The 17,844-nt window shown below is 43.1% G+C and overlaps 1 protein-coding gene across 1 annotated transcript in view; it reads left to right on the top strand.

The window, feature by feature from the left end:
• Nucleotides 1-7,266: 7,266 nt before the first annotated feature.
• LOC115822204 (FERM, ARHGEF and pleckstrin domain-containing protein 1) overlaps nucleotides 7,267-17,844 on the top strand; it is a 49,413-nt gene continuing 38,835 nt past the window's right edge. Inside the window, exons 1-2 of the mRNA XM_030785920.1 lie at nucleotides 7,267-7,360; nucleotides 12,730-12,925. Of these exons, the coding sequence (XP_030641780.1) occupies nucleotides 12,755-12,925 (171 nt within the window). The 5' untranslated portion in view covers nucleotides 7,267-7,360; nucleotides 12,730-12,754. The remainder of the gene's footprint in view (nucleotides 7,361-12,729; nucleotides 12,926-17,844) is intronic.

Below are 17,844 nucleotides of genomic sequence, written 5' to 3'. Positions count from 1 at the left end.
TTTGTTTGTTTCTTTCTTTTTGTTTTGTTTTGTTTTGTTTTGTATTGTTTTAGGAAGATAATGGGCTTGTTCAACTTAAATCAGTACTTCATAGAGAAGAAGTTTTTATTTGATGTTGGCACAGAGATCCAGGGAATTTGTACGGTAAATAAGAGGAAATATTGTGTTGTCCTGCTTTTGAAAACGTATGTTATTGCACAGTGTGTTTTGACCGAAGGGGGGGGGGGGGGGTGATTGAGGAAGGTTGACTTAGAGGAAGGTTGATGGAAGAGGAGTGGGGGTTTGGGGGAGTGGTCTTAGAGGAAGATTGATGGAAGAGGGGTGGGGTTTGGGGGAGTGGTCTCAGAGGAAGATTGAGTCAGGTTTAAATGTTGACTCTTGTCCTCCTGTGAACCAGAGATGCCCTCATCTGAATGAACTGAGGTTAAAAAAAAATGATGAACTTTTTACAGCTGTCAGGGATAGCTCTGGTAATGACTCGTGTTTCTGTAGTCCAGCTGTCTTTGGGGTTGCTCCAGTTTAAAACCATTCCTTTTGCCAAGGGTGTCGAAGGTGGGGTGTTGAATACCAGAATGAAAGATGAAACGCTTAAAAAAAAAGAAAAGGGGGAGAGAGAGAGAGAGAGAGAGAGAGAGAGAGAGAGAGAGAGAGAGAGAGAGAGAAAGAAGTGAGACTCCCCTCACGGATCTGTACACCTTCTCCGACGGTTTGTCTCTCGCTTTGTCTCACAGAGTTACTCCCCGGGCACAGACACCAGCAGCACACTCCATCTCTCTCTCAGTGGAGTCACTTGTTAATGGAACCTAAGATGTTTCTCTCTCTTTCTCTCTCTCTCTCTCTCTCTCTCTCTCTCTCTCTCTTTCTCTCTCTCTCTCTCTCTCTCTGTGTATCCTATGAGACATATGTCAACAGATTCCTCTGAGGCCTCTTTGGTCATTCTTCTCTGTGCGCGTGGTGTGGACTCTCTCTCTGTAGCTTTTAGAGAGAGGTGCCTCTTAGTTCTAACTGAAATTTCTGGGATTAAACCTAGAAATTGATATGATACATAAAGGGGACATTTATATGAATTTTTCTGAGTACGTATACATATATTAGCACATATGTAATGGTGTTGACATCAGTGGAAATTCAACTGTGTGTAGGAAAACTTTCATGAATATTCCGGTGCCAGTTATAAGTGTGTTTCTTATGGGTTTTATGTGTTTCTTATGGGTTTTATGTGTTTCTTATGGGTTTTAATCTCAAACAATGAACCTTAATTCTACTGTAGATTGCTCTTAGGCAGGCGCTCAGCCAGCCGGTCAGTCAGTCAGCTGAGGTTGGTCGGTGAGGCGGGGCAGGGTGGGGTGGGGTATGGGGGCACTGCTCTGACTCCAACACTTTGCAAAAAATGCCAAGGTTCTGAAGTTCTGGGTTCATGTATTAAGAATAAGCTGACTCATAGTTTACCTGTCCAGCAGTAGTCTCAGCGCTGTGTACACGTTTAGTTCCAGCTGGAATCCTTACGCCGCCGCGTTATACGCCAAGTCGAGAGGCGCGGAGGGGGAGGTTAGTCACGCCATCTCTCTCCTCTCCTTAACCCTGTGACTGGGGTAAAGACTGCACCCACGTTACCTCCTCTCTTACCCCCCGCCCTCCCTAGCGACGCCTCCTGCCCTCCCCAGCGACGCCTCCTGCCCTCCCCTCTCTCTAACAAACGCTCCTTCACTGCAGGCGTGGAATGCAGAGACTGCAGATCACAGCGCGGGTGCACACACAAACACACACTCAACACACACACACACAGGCAGGCTGCTCTGTGGATGAAGGGGAACTAGTCAGACTTTCCACTCCAGAAGTGTTTAACATTAACCCTGTATGAGGTGGGGTAACTGCTCATGTCAACTTTCAAAAGAATTTATGAAAGTGAGTTTTTTCCACTTGGGCAAATAATGAATCATTAAAGACCTTGTGTAAGCAGCATTGGCCTGTTTATCCAATCTGCAGAGAAAAGGTAATGTATTGACCTATTAAGAGTGTGTGTTGCTGTGTCTACACGCGTGTGTGTGTGTGTGTGTGTGTGTATGTGTTGCTGTGTGTGTGTGTGTGTGTGTGTGTGTGTGTGTGTGAGTGTGTAGAGAAATGGGCACTTGCGTGACCTCTGAGTCTGTCATTTCTTGGGTGAAGAATCACTCCTCTTGCTGTTGGCGGGGGCATCTGCTCTGCACTGCCCCCCCCCCCCCCCCCCCCAGCCCAAAACTGCATCACATGCAAAACACAGCTTCCTCATGGGCTTAGGCTAATTAGACAGAGAGAGAGAAAGAGAGAGAGAGAGAGAAAGAGAAAGAGAACGATGGAGAGACAGCGAAAAAAAGAAAGAAAGAAAAAAAGAAAGAAAGAAAGAGCTAATTAAGATAATGGCAGCTTTCATTTAACACAAACCAAAAGACCAAAAGGCCTTTCTTCATCGTGTGATATCAGTGCATGTCACTGTCAGACAGAACACCCCCATTCACATGTGTTTGCCCTCTGTGCTCGTTAAAAGTCTTCCCTTTCTCTAAAAGTGAGCCAGCACATGAGGTTTGTGTTTGCATACAGCACATGACATGTCCTGTCTGTCAACTCTTACTCAAAATCACTGCACATGACCACATACTGTTCATACGTCATGCGTGTGTCTGTACTGCATAATATGAATGTGTCTCATTTGCTGTAAGTGTTGGATTCGTTGCTGCGGAGGAGACGCAGGCTTGGAGAGCAGGACCAGTAAGTGAGACAGAGACATGTAAAGCACAGGCTTGCTAAAGACTGGCATGAGGCCCTTAATTACTAGGTGTCATGGCAACCAGATGGCAACACATGAGTTGTCAATTTCACAGTCTAATTTGCAGCTGTAGGAGCGAATAGAATCGAGTGAGTGGGGGTTGATCGGACAACATTGGGTGTTGAAAAAAAAAAAAAAAAACCCCACTGTGTCTTAAAAAATGCAGCTGTGCATTTTTAATTCATATTGAAAATCAGTGTCCTTTTTTTTGGGAAGAGCCTCTGTATATCAGAGATTCAGTACAATTTCAACTATTTGTTGCGTAGGAACATCTCTTGCTTGTCTATGTAAATATGGCCATATGCAGACACACAGAGGTTTTTCAATGGAATTTTTTTTCCTGTAGTTTCATTCATATATGAAATGTCGGTCGTATCGAAAAGGAAAAACGGAAAGGAGAGAAAATGACCTCTCATCCCAAATACACTACATCCTCTGTGTTCAGGCATGTTCATGACCATGTGCCCTAACTTAGACTCTATTATGAGACAGCTAACTGTTCTAAATAGACGTGATGGAAATACTTATCCCCCTTTTCTGCAGATACACACACACACACGCGGGCACGGACACACACAAACACAGAGCACCACACTCAGAATCTAGACAGTGCGTAGGTCAAGACATACCCCCCCTCCCCCCCTAAACTGCTACTTCATGCTTAAGGCAGTGGTCATGGTAGCTTCTGACAAAAGAGAGCCCTCTGCTGGTTGAAAAAGGTACTGCCCTTGTTAGGGTAGAGTTTGCTCCAGGTTCATTGGTAAGCATGTAATTCACAGTGACCGCAGTAATTACAAGATAACACCATGCATAGACATTAATACCCCATGTTAGTTGTTAATGAACCAGGCTTGTTTACATTAATAAATTTCTGTCACATATTTATATCGTGATAACAAACACTGCCTGACCCTTTTAAGACCTCTTTGTGATGGACAGCCCTCGATAGTAAACCTCTCCGCATGAGACTCGAGCATCCCTATTTTTCATCCTCTCTCAGGTTAACCTCATTACGGAGCCCAGTGTTATGGCTCTGACCGTACACGGTCAATTCCCTGTCCAGGACCTGTCAGAGTGTGCCGGACTGGATCTCCCCTGTCTCTCTCCTCGGAAGGAGTAGGGAACCCGCTGAACTCGTAAGTGAGCTCTCCTCAACTTGGCTAATCTAATGAATTTGTCTTATGTCTAAACTCTCTCTTCCCCCAGCCCAGCTGAGAGCAGCTTCACTCCACATTCCACTGATTCTTCTGTTACCATGGTGAGGTGGAGCCCACCCATATGTTTGTTTGTTTGTTTGTTTGTTTGACAGAAATGTAAAATATTATAACAACATCAGCAATAATGCAGCAGCAGCAGCGATTTAGCATATGTCTGTGCCTAATCTGCTAAATGTTTATTAGAGGCATAAATCACAGCGGAAACCACTGAATAATTATTTGTTTATTGAATAAATATTCATGGTTGAAATAAATATTCATACTTTAAGGATGCTAGTCTATTTTCAGCATTGTGATGAGGAAAATCAAATCGTGTTTTTTTCATTACGTATCTGTAAGTAATGTCAGACTTTTACTGGAGTGCTCCAATTATATAACTTTAGCAGTAATACTTTACTGATAATTAACTTACGCAGTAATACTTTACTGATGCGATGCATGAAAGCTTTGACTTTGCTGTACTTTCGACCCATATCGGAGTTAATAAATGTCCTTAATCCCTGGAGTAACAGGCAGGAAGGATTTTGTATCAGAGAATCTGAAAACACAGCAAAAATAGAACCACTATGACACGGAGAGCAAGTGTGATCTGGGCAACATTCAGGTAAAGTGCCTCTCTCAGGAAGGACTCCAACACCAGTAAAAAATTCCTCACTCTTCAAAATGCTGCAAGAGCACAGGGATTAAATGAATATTCCAAACCCCCCCCCCCAAAAACCCCCACACATTGAGACTGAACTATCTCAAGTCTGACTGAACTCACTCTGGGACGTGTTGTTTCCATTCATAATGTCTGAATTCTTTCTGTGGTAGTTCCATCAATGCGCCAAGGAAACGGTTATCAGATGTGTTGTGTATTAATTGCTTTTGTTCTCTGTTGGATGAGCATTCTTTTGTTACAGGATTAACCCTAGCCTGTCCTTTTTTCTTTTTTTTATCATGATACACACGGTGATTAATCACATGTTTATTCTCGTTACAGCACTGTCAGTCACTGCTTATCAGCCTCAGAGCAGGACATGATTTTCTGGCTGGCTGCAAGATTCTTTCTTCCCATTCTTTCTTCTCACACTGGTTCTCCACTGCCACAGAAATTTGTCACACAGTTAAAAAACAAAACAAAACAAGTAAACAAACAAATTAATTAAAAAAAAAAACAGCCTACAGCTTGTTTGTGACTGAAGTGAACCCTTATGTGGGCAATAAATCAGTTTTTCGGGACTAAAGCAGGTCATTTTCAATACCCCTCCCCACATTACCACCCCAAAACCACTTGCTGTGACCGAAATCCTGTTTGCCCTCTGTGTCAGTATGATGCATAGCCCCCTACCCTACCCCACCCCAGCCACCCCACCCTACTCCAAACACTTGACAGCTGAACAAACAGTGCAGCTCCCTGTACAGTCACAGTCACCGCAGTTTCCAAATCAGGCCCTCTGTCTGTTTATCACACTTCTCTCCTCAAACTCCCACCACCTGACTCCTCTGTCTCTGACTATCGTCTGAGGTGAATGAAAGTCAAATGCTTTTCAGAAGTTGACATTTTAGACTTCTCTCTCTCTCTCTCTCTCTCTCTCTCTCTCTCGCACTCTCTCTCTCTCTCTCTCTCTCTCTCTCTCTCATGTCACTGCGCTTACTCTTCATATCGTGCTTTGTAAGCTGGGGTTCATGTTGGTTAGATGTTGGTTTTGTAGAACATTTATATCCACTTTCTTTCTTTCTTTCTTTCTTTCTTTCTTTTGCTTTCAAACAGCATTGGCTTGCATACCTATTTTTAGGACTTGAAAGCCTTCAGAGGAAGGCATGTTCCAAAAAGCTACTCTGAGAACTGAATTAATAATCAAAGCAAGTGTCTCAATCAGACTCCCTCTTTCGGGAACTGCCGGTCCTATTTATGCTTCACTGAGTCCATAACAGCAACATATGTTCAAGACAGAAAGTGCAGCTTAAAACATTTCTTAAACTGTCATGTGTTTCTCTGTCAATGGGAGATCCTCACAAATCGTTTCATATCAGTTGCCTATCTACCGTCATATCACTGTCATATCACCTATCTACCGTCAATGTAATGCTATTGGATCTTTAAGTTTGTTTTTGTCGCCCCCTGCTGTGGGAATACTGGTAGTAAAAGATTGCACGTGCAACAGCTCACCCTGCCGGATAATGAGGAGGCATATAGCGTTAGTCGTAAGAGCTCATTCACAAAAGAGGTCGTTTTAAAAATGTCATGGTTATCAGTAGCCAAATTGAAAGCATGCCATATTTGGGCATCCTGTGCAGTATGTCTCTTGTCTGACTGTTTTCATAGCATATGTCAGACAGCAGCATACATGGATTTTCAGTAAATTTCTTTTTCAGTAGGGTTTCGTCTCTCTCAGTGTCGTTACATTGGGAGAAATCTCAAGACACGAAGGGCATAATTTATTCTGCTGGCAGGTACGGCGTCATCACGTTCACTGTTTTCATTCAGTGTTGACATGAACCACACTGAGTTAAATACCTAAACAACCCCCCCCCCCCCACACACACACACACACACAAAACATTTTTAGTGAACTCAGATCAGTATCGAATGAACTCCTCAGGGTTAAAGGCTGTAATACAGTCATAGATGTATTGTAAATGGCAAGACAATGTCTGATCAATGCCACTTAGTCCTCCACGCAACACTTAATGGGACAAGTAATAGCGATTGCAGCATCTTTGTTTATCTGGATGGTCAATGGTAAATGTCAGACTACGTTAACTTTACCGCTTGAGGGTGCTACGTGAAAAATACAAATTAGAAAGGAGTCAGAAAAATAGGTTTTTTTTTCGTTGCGTCTCTTTTAGACAATAGAATCCAACACACTTTATATTCACCCTTAATACTGTCTAAAAACAATGGTAGAACAGTGAAGGTGCATGACAGAAGTGTATGTGTATATTACACAACACATAGTGTCGAGTTAAATTTGAAATGAAACGAAGAAAGATCAGGGATGAGAACGGCAGATTTTTAGCACTTCTTAGTCTAACCACTAGATGGCTCTCTGTGCATGCATGATTTGTTCGACTACGCGTTTTCTAAATAGGTGCAATGCCAATTACAATGGCTGGAGGCACTATACGTCCTTCATTGTTTGAGAACCAACCAAGTGTGGACCGGCCGCCTGATTCAATGTAATCCCGTCTCCACAAGCAGGCGATCGACATGGCGACCACGAAGAAAGCTTTCTCTGAAGAAACCATCATTTGAACAAAACTGGGGGTGTCGGTGTTCCCAACTTGAATCCCAGAATTTGTTCTGGAATCCGTGGAAAAGAAACTCATACGTCTGCTCAAAAGATCATTAAACAAGGTGAGGTATACTGTTGCTTTCAGTGTATTGGACAGAGGCAGCTCAGTTAGAACTTGTTTCAGGGCTAGAGAGATCAGTATTGTATCTTGATAGAAACGAGCTACCTGGAATTCTTGTTGCATTTGCACTTGCCCTGATTAAAACGAGAGATCCTGCTTCAGTTTCCTGTATAACGACACAACTGTATCCTCTTAGTCTCGAATTCGTATTGGTCTCATCAGACAGTTTCAGCTGCATTATTGTGTATGTATTAAAAATTCGAAGTGTTTTCAGTATCCAGGAAATGTGTGTATCCAAGACATTTGTTTAGTTTATTGAAAAGAAAGAAAATACATCGAGTCGGACGTGCCCTAGCACATGCCCGCATTGGCGACTCGCACGGCATTCCTTGTGGGAGATATTGTAACCAAGGAGCCGGTTAGGCGTCAGTCAGTGGCTTGTCTCTCCATACATTTAACATTTGAATAGGGTTATATGTTATCAGTGTGTATTTAATAAAAAAAAAAAAGAGAAAATCTGCCCGGTGTGCCCGTCTCAAGGGGACCTCTACAGGTATACCAGTTAACGTGTAGAAACAGCGCGAGTCGTCGTTCGCAAGCTCTCTCTCTCTTGGGTCTGTGATAGCCCACTAACAGAATAAACTTAAGGATTACTCTGCTAACCTACATTGGAGAGGGCGTTACGTGGACGTCAATATCTCGTCGCCATGTGAGACGTTTCTCTCCTCTCAGTGTATGAACAGTGCAGTTTTATTCATCATTGAAAATACCTTCAAAGGTCGTACCGCGCCTTCTTACGTTTTTCCTATCTGTAATACACATACAAAAGACAGACAGCTGTTTGCAGATAGCTTTTTGGTTTTATATGGTGCAGACGAGTGATTCGAGTCTTGATTTACAAGGACTTAAGGAGTCAACCGGGAGAAAAAACCTTCGTCAGATGCGTGAAAGTGGGGTTTAAAGGTATCCGTGGTATTTTCCTTTGGTGAAATTAGATTTGCGATGTGACGTGAGTATGATTTTGTGCCACGGGTAACTGTCAACTAGTCGCCCCTCCCCCTTTAATAGAAAACCTTTCAACACAGCGTGGTACTTTGAACAGGGATTTTGGGATTTTGTAATTTGTGACTTGCATATGCCCATCCGATGAATGATTTGAATAACAAAACACAATTGATCTCTTTTGCTGATTGTTGCTTAAATATCCAATTTTTTGTTGAGAGTCGCTTTGGGAGGGAATCAGAGTGTTCAAATGCGTTTGTGTTCGCCAGACGGTAGAACAACTGAAATCCACCGCTGACCTGGGGTCACCCCAGTCCGCACGCTAACCTTTGCTACCATCCAGAATCTGTCAGTTCTCAGGACAAATGTACTCTGAGGACTACATTCAGAGCATTAATCAAACTGAATAGCCACGCCCTACAGTCTCCGTTTAACTGGGAATACCAGTATTGAAATCGAATGCATGCACATTGGAGTGAGCAGCTGAATGTCTTATTACTCAGGCAGACTTAGTGGTTGTAATGCGGTCCAGCTGTTGCAGAAAATAGTACATGATTTAGACCATACAATGAAGGAGTCTGTTTTCCTGTGCTGACAGAGGAACCTCTGTTCCAACCAAAACCCTTGGTCAACATGGCTCTCTCTCTCTCTCTCTCTCTCTCTCTCTCTCTCTCTCTCTCTCTCTCTCTCTCTCTCCCCCTTACACACACATGCACACATGCATGCACATGTGCTTAGGAGGAACTTTCCAGACAACACATTCAAAAGCAGGTTAGACAGAGTGGAGATCCTTATGAAACCCCTCTGTGCCAAACAACCTCCTCAAAGTCATATGTCATCCGGGATCATGGGATCAGGCTTTGACATTTGACCTTAACTGAAGCTCTTGGCCCTTTGTTCATCAATATATTCATGGAGACTGTTTTATGAGTTTTTACCAGAATGATAACAGTGTCTTTTTTCATTCTCTGTGATCCAGAGCTTTGTGTTCTGTCTGATCAGCTGATTCAAGAGGTGGGGGGGGGGGGGGGGGGCAGGCAAGGGAAGGAGAGCGAGTGGAATTTCAAATGATCACATTTTGAAATAATTCTTGGACACACACTTGCACTTGGTTTTTACAGCTCAGTTGTTGGCAGAGTAATGAAAGCTGGGAAGCAAGGGAAAGTAGATGTATACTGTCTCTGAATAAAATGTTTATGTAGCTGACAGGAGGAGGTCTTTTCTCATTATGATGTCAAAAATGCAAAGAAACTTATTATTTTTGTATGTTGAGTTTATTATTGTGGTATGGAAATTCCTTAGTAGCTTAAATACTGTGTGGTTAAAAGTGCACTGTGGTTTTTGCATAGTCATATCCTTTAAATTTACTTACTGAATATAATAATATCAGGGGCAGATTTTTATATGACCAAAGCTGGCAGTGATATCATCCCCACCACCACCCTTTCACAACTGTTCACCCTCACATATGTGACTGCGTGTGTGTGTGTGTGTGTGTGTCAGAGAAACTGTGTGCCCAGGTGTAAGTGATTAGCAGCACTTACCCATTCTGGGATTATTCATTTGGGATGTCAGTTTGTTCGGCAGTTTGAAATGTTTCACGCTGAATATTCATTGTGTGTAATGAAGCTAAAACCAGGCTATGCTGAACAAATGGGTAATTTAATTAGGTCCTGTGAGACTGTAGAACTAGCAAACAGGTTTCAGTTTTTAATAACAGCTGATGTTGTGAGCTGAATTGTGATGGAATGGTCATCTGTTCCTCTTTACATGAGGAAAATTCAATTTCAGGCATGAGGCACCGAGGAGAATCAAAAACGATTCCTGTGACCCAGTAACAGGAATCCTTTGATCAGTTTTTTCGTTCTCCGTTCAGTGTGAATGAAAAACTGGAATATATGCCATAATTCACAATTATTACTATAAACCACACACAGACTGACATTATGTTGCGTTTAAGCCAAAAAAAAAAAGTCAGTTGTCAAAAGAAACTAGTGACTGTCAGTATATCTTTCACCTTGTTCTTGTGGATGTTAAGCAAAGCAGATACTTTCCTCTGCTTGCTAACTCTAAGAAGCGAAATTTGCGGGCCTCTGCCAATATTGAAGTCAGGAAACACTCTGGCTTAATACATGCATCTCCTCTGTCACCTGAAGCATGAATCCGACCTTAACGGTTGAATATGTGTTTGAGGGTGTTCAGTTCAGAAGTGTGTGTTAGGAGTCCACCCTGTGAGGCCAGCTGCACTGCCCCCTCTGTTTGGGTCTTAGTATGACATCACTGCCCCGGAATGTGTGATAAACAGTGTGGAACTATCCACTCTGCAGGGGAGGCTTCTGGGATGCCAAAAAGGATGGGGTGGGGGGTGGGGGGTGGGGGGCACTGATCACTCGTAGTCTACAATGAACCCTTTATTGCAGCTTTCAAACAAACTTCCCAAGGTGGAATGTAATTTTTTTTTAATCCTTGCTCTAAAGCTTGTTTTTGTTTTTGTTTTTGTGATGGATTATCCTAATACCTGAGGAGTGCTAATTTATAGAAGCATCAACTCAAGCCCCGGAGTGATTTGCATTCCAAATGGAAGTTGACAGACCTGTGGTGACACCCATTTTCCCTGGTAAAGATTTGGCCAAACTGTTACGTCGGTCTGACGAAATATGAAGAGTCTGGTAGTATGTAATGGCTATTGTGTGTAACATATGTTACACTTGCATATAAAGCATTTCAAGATTCTGTTGATTTTGTGATGGGGTTTAAATATAATTGGGGTTCTCTGTTCCACTCGTGTCCTGATGTTTGTGGGAACTGGTCACACCCAGACGTGGTTGTGGAGATTGTGGAGGATGCGGAGGCTGGTGGTTATCAGCTGGCCCCTGTTCAGCGTCTCCTGCTGCCAGCCGCTGGGCAGCTCTGCCTGCTCTCCTGTGATTGAGTTTGTCTTCATTGCTTTCACAGGAAATTGTGCCTGTTTGCTTTGTTGTACGTTAATCTGACTGTGCACACAGAAAACTCTTTATCACACTGGGAATCCTGAACGGCCTCAAAACCAGCTTTACTGCACGCAGCAGATCTTTCAGGGGTTTTTTGTTTTGTTTTTTTTTGAGTTTTTTTTTTACATTTAGTGACAGTCTCACTAAAATCACACCTGTGTACAGAATCACACATATCAAGTTAATCCAGGCTCTTCCTCATTTCTCACAGACATTCGGAGAAATTTGTCTGCTCACAGATGTAGAAGGGAGGGTGTCCCAGATCTGTGTCATGCCTTATGTGTGAAGTGCTCTTTGTAATCTGAGATCACACATAAGATGGAGGGTGAACTGATTGCTTTTCCACTGGGCTGTAGTTGCAGCACATTAGTTCAGAGTGAAAACACTTCTTTTCATTAAGGCTGTACACAGACCTGCCTCCCACGCAGACCTCTGGGTCCTCATGCCTCCCGTTTTTTTGCTTCGCCTTCATCCTAAAGCTGCATTTTTGCCATTGTAATGTTCTCTTGATGTTCCATTCAGTTTTAAAAAATGCACTTTATGTTGGGTTTCGCAAGTTTCTTGTGTTTCACTATGTGACATTTAACTGTCAGCTGTCAGATATTTGGCTTGTGTCCAGCAGTTGACCGTGATTTCAGCAGTTGTCTACGATTTCAGCCGTTGTCTATGATTTCTCATGGTTGACCAATCAGTGATTAGTATGAGCAGTTCATCGAGTCATGTGACCACCATCATCACGAGAGCAGGGCCGTGCCTCTTTTGCATGTCCTTTGCATTTCGGACACGGTGAATGATTTATTCCTTCATTTACTCATTTGAAAATCGTTCTCTTCAATATGTCATGCTTTGTCCATGTTGAATTTCTGACAGATATTGATACATACACGATTTTATTACCTCTGTTTCAAAAACAGCAGTAAATCTCCGCAGCTACGGGCTGACTCCAGTCTCTCTGCCTCAGACTGACCTGTTGGCTATTTATTATCAGTGTGTAGACTGTTTATTAATGCGCTTTGGAAACTGTAGCGATTGATTTCAAAGTGATGCTGTTAATCGGTGTTTTAATCAGTGCAAAATAAACACTTATTTAAATATTACTCCCCCCAGATTGGCACTTGACATACAGGGAGAAGTGAGTGTGTTTACGACTGACGTCAGTCCCTGGCTTATGCCACTCTCACAGTGCTGTGCCAATGCGTTCGTGCCAGTTTCAACTGTGTCCGCAATATTTGTTGTTTTTCAGTTTAAACATGGTTACCGTTGACCGTTGAAAAATCGATATAAAATTCACAGAGTGCCTGATTGATTGATTGATTGATTGATTAGTCGGCTGCTGTGGTCCGTCTGTACTTCTGATCATGTCTTAACTTATCTGCAGGTGTGAGAAGATTCTGAGGAAGACGATGGCGGAGCCAGAGCCCAGCTTGTCAGCTGGTCAGCGTTTAGGGGCGGCGGAGACCCTGGGCATCAGCACGCTGGACCCTGGGCTCAAGCCGCCTGCCATGCCCTCTGGAAGACACGTGGCCGTCAGAGTACGCATGCTGGACGACACAGAGGAGATCTTCGACATCTCTGTGAGTGTTTGTTTTATTTTTTAACCTCACATTTGTAGTGGGACCTGGCTTCTAAGCTCTTTACGGAGGTTTTGTGACGAGCTGCCCTGGGCCACCTCCCTCAGGGTCACCTCAGGGCTTGTTAGTTAGTGATGCTGATTAGAATGGACTTTCACTTTGATGTCAGCTTCATGGCTCTGGTCCTTATCTCTGCCATCAGAAGCCTGTGCCTTGAGCAGACAGCGCTCTCTTGATTATGGGTGGCGGGTTGCCATGACAACCAGATTAAGCCTCGAGGCCCAAGTTGCGTGAATGAGTTCAAAGACTGATCATTTTAGTTAAAGTCAGAAGGTCAGGGCTCCAACTCACGTTCAGACCCTTTCATTTTGATTTGTTTGTTTGTTTGTATATTCATTTATTTGTTTATTTACTTACTTACATTTGGGTGCAGAAGATAGAACCAGTTCACAAGAACTGCCATGTAATTCACGGTAATGTGAGGTCACGGAGTCTTTGGTGGTCTGGGAAAGCTTCGAGGTTGCACTCAGGTTAGTGGTTAACCTCAGGCTGGTCGACCTCAGACAGGATAGGTTCCTGTGATGTTTGTGTGACACCGTGATGTTGTTTTGAGGTCACGTAAAGCTGTTACTTTTCTCTCTTTTTCCCCCTGATGTTTTATGGTTGTTTTCATTAGTTATGTCGCTTTAAAACTGTAGTAATTGCTTTAGTTCTCTAGAGTTTTGTTTGAGTTCATGTTCGTGCTTCGTGTATGTGTCAGTGCTCTGAGCTGGTAGAGTGATGCTTTCAGACTGAGTTTTGCATCTTGTCAGTGACTCAGTGACTTGTTGGTTTGACTGATTTGGAACGGGGCGAGTTATCCTTTAACAGACTGCAGGATGTGGAAACTGATCTTTGCCTTGGTGAAACTGCATAGGCTCAGTGAGACATAGCGAATGCATCAGCCTCTTTAATATTTTTTGCGGGACATGATAAAATGTTTTTCTGAGTCTGTAAATCGTGACTTTTTTTTTTTTTAAGGTGTTATCCCGCACGTTAAAATAGCATCAGGATTTTTCAAACCGGGTGGAGACTAAAATCATATGTTGTTTTTCTTTGACTTGGAACCTCATAACCTGCAATATCCCTCAACCGCAGCACCGACATCCTTCCCTCGGCAGGACAGAATGAGAGCGGGAACCAGGGAGCGGGTGCAGAAAAGAGAAAGACAGAGATCTTATGGAAATAACGAGGATATGGATAGCGACAAAGGCAAAAGGAACAGAGTACAGAAAGATTACATTGGGGGGGGGGGCGTAGGAAATATGTTAAAACAATATCCCGAATTGAGTTTTCCCTTCTGAGTGCTTATGGGGACAGTAATAAAAGGCTTGGCAGTAAGCTGTCTTTGTGGTAAGTTGTCTTTGTTCGCGGCCTGACTGCTGCCGCCGCCGCGTGCACGTTTACATGGTGTGTAGATTCGTCTCTGCTGTGAGACTGCTTTAAGGAACACTGATGGGCGTTTTATAGAACAGACTACGAGGGCAAAAAAAAGCACGCTTCAGAGTCTATTAAAGGAAAGACGTTTTCGCCATGCCGCGTGTGTTTGTTTCGCTGGAAGAGCGGACGCGCGTATTGAATTGCCAAGTTGCTTTTGATGTGTGGTAGGGTACAATTTTCATGGCCCAAAGCTTTCCTCTCTCTTCTGGAGTCAGGGACTACGGAGGTTCATCGCCTCTCGGTTTGGCGGAGAGAGAGAATCCCTGTTTTTTTTTTTTTTTTTCTTTTCTTTTCTTTTCTTTTTTGTTTCGGGGTTACTCAGAGTAGCTCAGAGCACAGTTAAATCTCTCAGACATAACAGGCCTCATTTCAGGCTTCCAGACTGACCTGCAAGCACCAGTGAATAAAAAGCTGGCCTGTACGTGTGTTTACCACCAACTCAAGAATCCATGGATTCTTTAGCAAGGTAATGATAAATTATGACATACTTGGTCGATATTTAGAAAGTAATATGTGTGATTGTATGTCACTGTATTCTTGAATTCAGTCCCAATATTGCAAAAAGTTGGATTTTGTTGCCATGAAGGGGTAAATACCTTTGCTTGTCCAGCCCCTCTATGTGTCCGGTGCTGTCTGTGTGTCTGAGTATTGTGAGCAGTGACTGGAAGGTGGTATCAGAGTGTTATAACAGTTTCAGAAAGGCCCGTTAATAAAGAACCCAGAGTGATGGCGGCGGAGAGTGAAAATGTGAACAGCGTACCGTCACAATGAAACTCTTAATGGTCCATTTCATCTCGACTCAATCTTCTCAATAGCCTGTGGCCTGGGGGAAGAACATCCTCACGTCTTACTGCTCCTGGATTCCAGCAAAGAGTATTTACGACGATCGTTACAAACCGCAGGACAGCGTACAACAGTGCCTCAGCTAATATATAGATTCCCTGTCTTTCTCTCAGGTCTGGTTCTGCATTTGAGCCCTAGCATTCTTCACGCCGTGTACCTGACAGCGTAGCGGATCTCTATGCAGAGACTTCTGTTTGCTCAGGGGCTGGCCAGCGTCGCTATAATGTGCCTAATGTATATTATGTAAGATAAGACTCGAACCTTATGCTTCTCTTCCCTGTTCCCTCTCAGTCCTTATCAGCTGTTCTCTTCCTCTATTGCACACCGTTTTATTTATTTTTTATTTTTATTAAAAAATGTTGCAGTCTTCTTTTTGGGGAAGGGGGGGGGGCAGGATGATATTGAGGTACTTTATCAGTTATTAGTTATTTTTCACTGTTTCCTACCCTGTCCAGAAAAAAATGGCAACCAACGGTCATCCACCATGACTCTGACTTCTTGTTTACTTTGGTCGTTTAATATCTTATGCATCGGTGTCTAACCATTGCTTATGCTCCTGTCAGTGAACTAGAACTTTCTCTGTCCCCGATGACAAATCGGAATAGCATGCTTCGGTGGACGAGTGTTTTGTGGTTCTCAGTGAACTGGTACTCTCTGGGCGAAATGAAGAAAGGACACACATCCCGGTTAAATGTCTAGCAGCAGAGAAACTGTACAGACAAAGAGGAAAGCCTATTTACCGTCAAACACGGTCTTGTCGTTTAAAGACGTCCAAAGGATTATTTATGATGTTAACCGTGCCATAAATGAAGCATAATCTGACAGTATAAGTTTCACTGCTCAGCCTAATACAGCAATCAATGCGGTTTCATTATCATGCCGTGTCATTTGGTGATACCCCCTTTTGCCATTGCATAGATTTATGATGAAACCGCAAACGGTTTGGCAGGGCAAGCTCAGATGAAAGCGTTTTCTCGGGGGGTGGGGGGGGTCCATCACGCTCATTTTCCTCCTGGAGCATTGACTCGAGCCTGTAGCTAAGTAACCAAGTAACCTACACCCACCTTCAGATGCCCCCAGGTCATCTAAATGAAAACAAGCGGTAAGAGCCCAATGAATGTGTTTTGCAGGGAAAACACCAATATTATCCATCAGTATACCAGAGAACTGGGAGCTGCTGTAATTATTTAATACTGACTATTAAGTTCTGCTGGAAAGGAGTCATTCGTTATAAAACTACCATGGTTGCTTAGCAGTCACAAACATTATAGAATGAATCTTGATTTGAATCTCGGTTTGAATCTTGAGTCTTTTTTTCTGTGTTTGTTTCATTTGTATGTCCTAATATATCTTATCCCCTTCCCTCACCTGAACCTGCTGTTCCTATTTTAGTTCTATTTCAGTGTATCCTTGTAGGGTGAAAACGAGATATCCAAATGAGCAAAGAGATTTGACATGCTTGTCGACTCAGTGAAAGGACAGATGAGGTTAACTTAAGCAGAGTGAGATACAGATTGTCTGTATAAACTGACAGGAACTGTGTGTCGCAGACTCCGGAAAGGCACATCTACATGTGCACAGTGGACGCTGTCCCACAGCAGCCGATAAGCCTTCTCCTTCCCCAGTCACGAATCCCTGGATCCCCCCCCCACCCCGATATGAAAAACATCCAGTGGATGGACCATGGTCTCCAACTAGCCCTGTTCACAATCCATTAACCGCATTTGTTACACCACATGAGTTTTCCCGTGTTCCTGGAAAATGGTTAATGAGAGCGTCTTGAATAATTGAACATTTTTGCCTTTTTTTTTTTTTTTTTGCACACAAGTCTCCACTCAGTTTTACGTGTGTTCACCGCTGTGACTCGTTCTGGCTTCGGTCGCAATTTTCCAGCCAGGGAGACAAATTCGGGATCTTAATGAGTACGAATTGAGACAGACTTCAAGACTTTTTAAAATGTTTTAAAATTCAAGACTGTTTTGGATTTCACAGTTGTTGTTTTTTTCCTCTAAAGCTCACATACAATCCCACACACTCTTCACAATTCCCATGGATCCATCCGAGGGTGTGCCTGACTGGAAGTTTGTTTACCTGCTGCTTGTTTGTCCCATGTTTATGTTTTGTTGTTTTGTTGCTTTTTTTTGGTCTTGAAACCTTTTACACCCTTTCACATCTATCAAGAGACATTAATGAATTGTGTTTATTTTTATTATTATTTTTTTTTTATAATAATGAAAAATAATGTTGCTTTGTATTGATTTTTCTCTGTGGATTAGGATCGTTTCCTGAACAATGTGCAGTCGGTTTGTTTGCGCAGTAACATGGACAGTGGGGCCCTTTGCGTTGTATGCTACTGTAACCCTGTTTGGCTGCGCCGCCCGGAGGTTAATGTGGTCAGTCAGACGGCCAGGACGTACAGGGACGCTACAACAGAGAGATGTTTGTCCGTTCCAAAAGGACATCACTGTTCTCCTCTCATGGATAGTTCTGGGTTGACTCACAGAGGGAAGCTCCCCCCCCCTCGCCCTTCTCCCACCATGGCCTTCAGAAGACTGCCAAAATGTGCTACTACTGTAAAACAGACACTGTTATCAGGGACA

Source organism: Chanos chanos, chromosome 10 (assembly GCF_902362185.1).
Source record: "Chanos chanos chromosome 10, fChaCha1.1, whole genome shotgun sequence".
Classification (NCBI taxonomy): Eukaryota; Metazoa; Chordata; class Actinopteri; order Gonorynchiformes; family Chanidae; genus Chanos; species Chanos chanos.
This window is presented reverse-complemented; position numbering and strand designations above follow the sequence as displayed.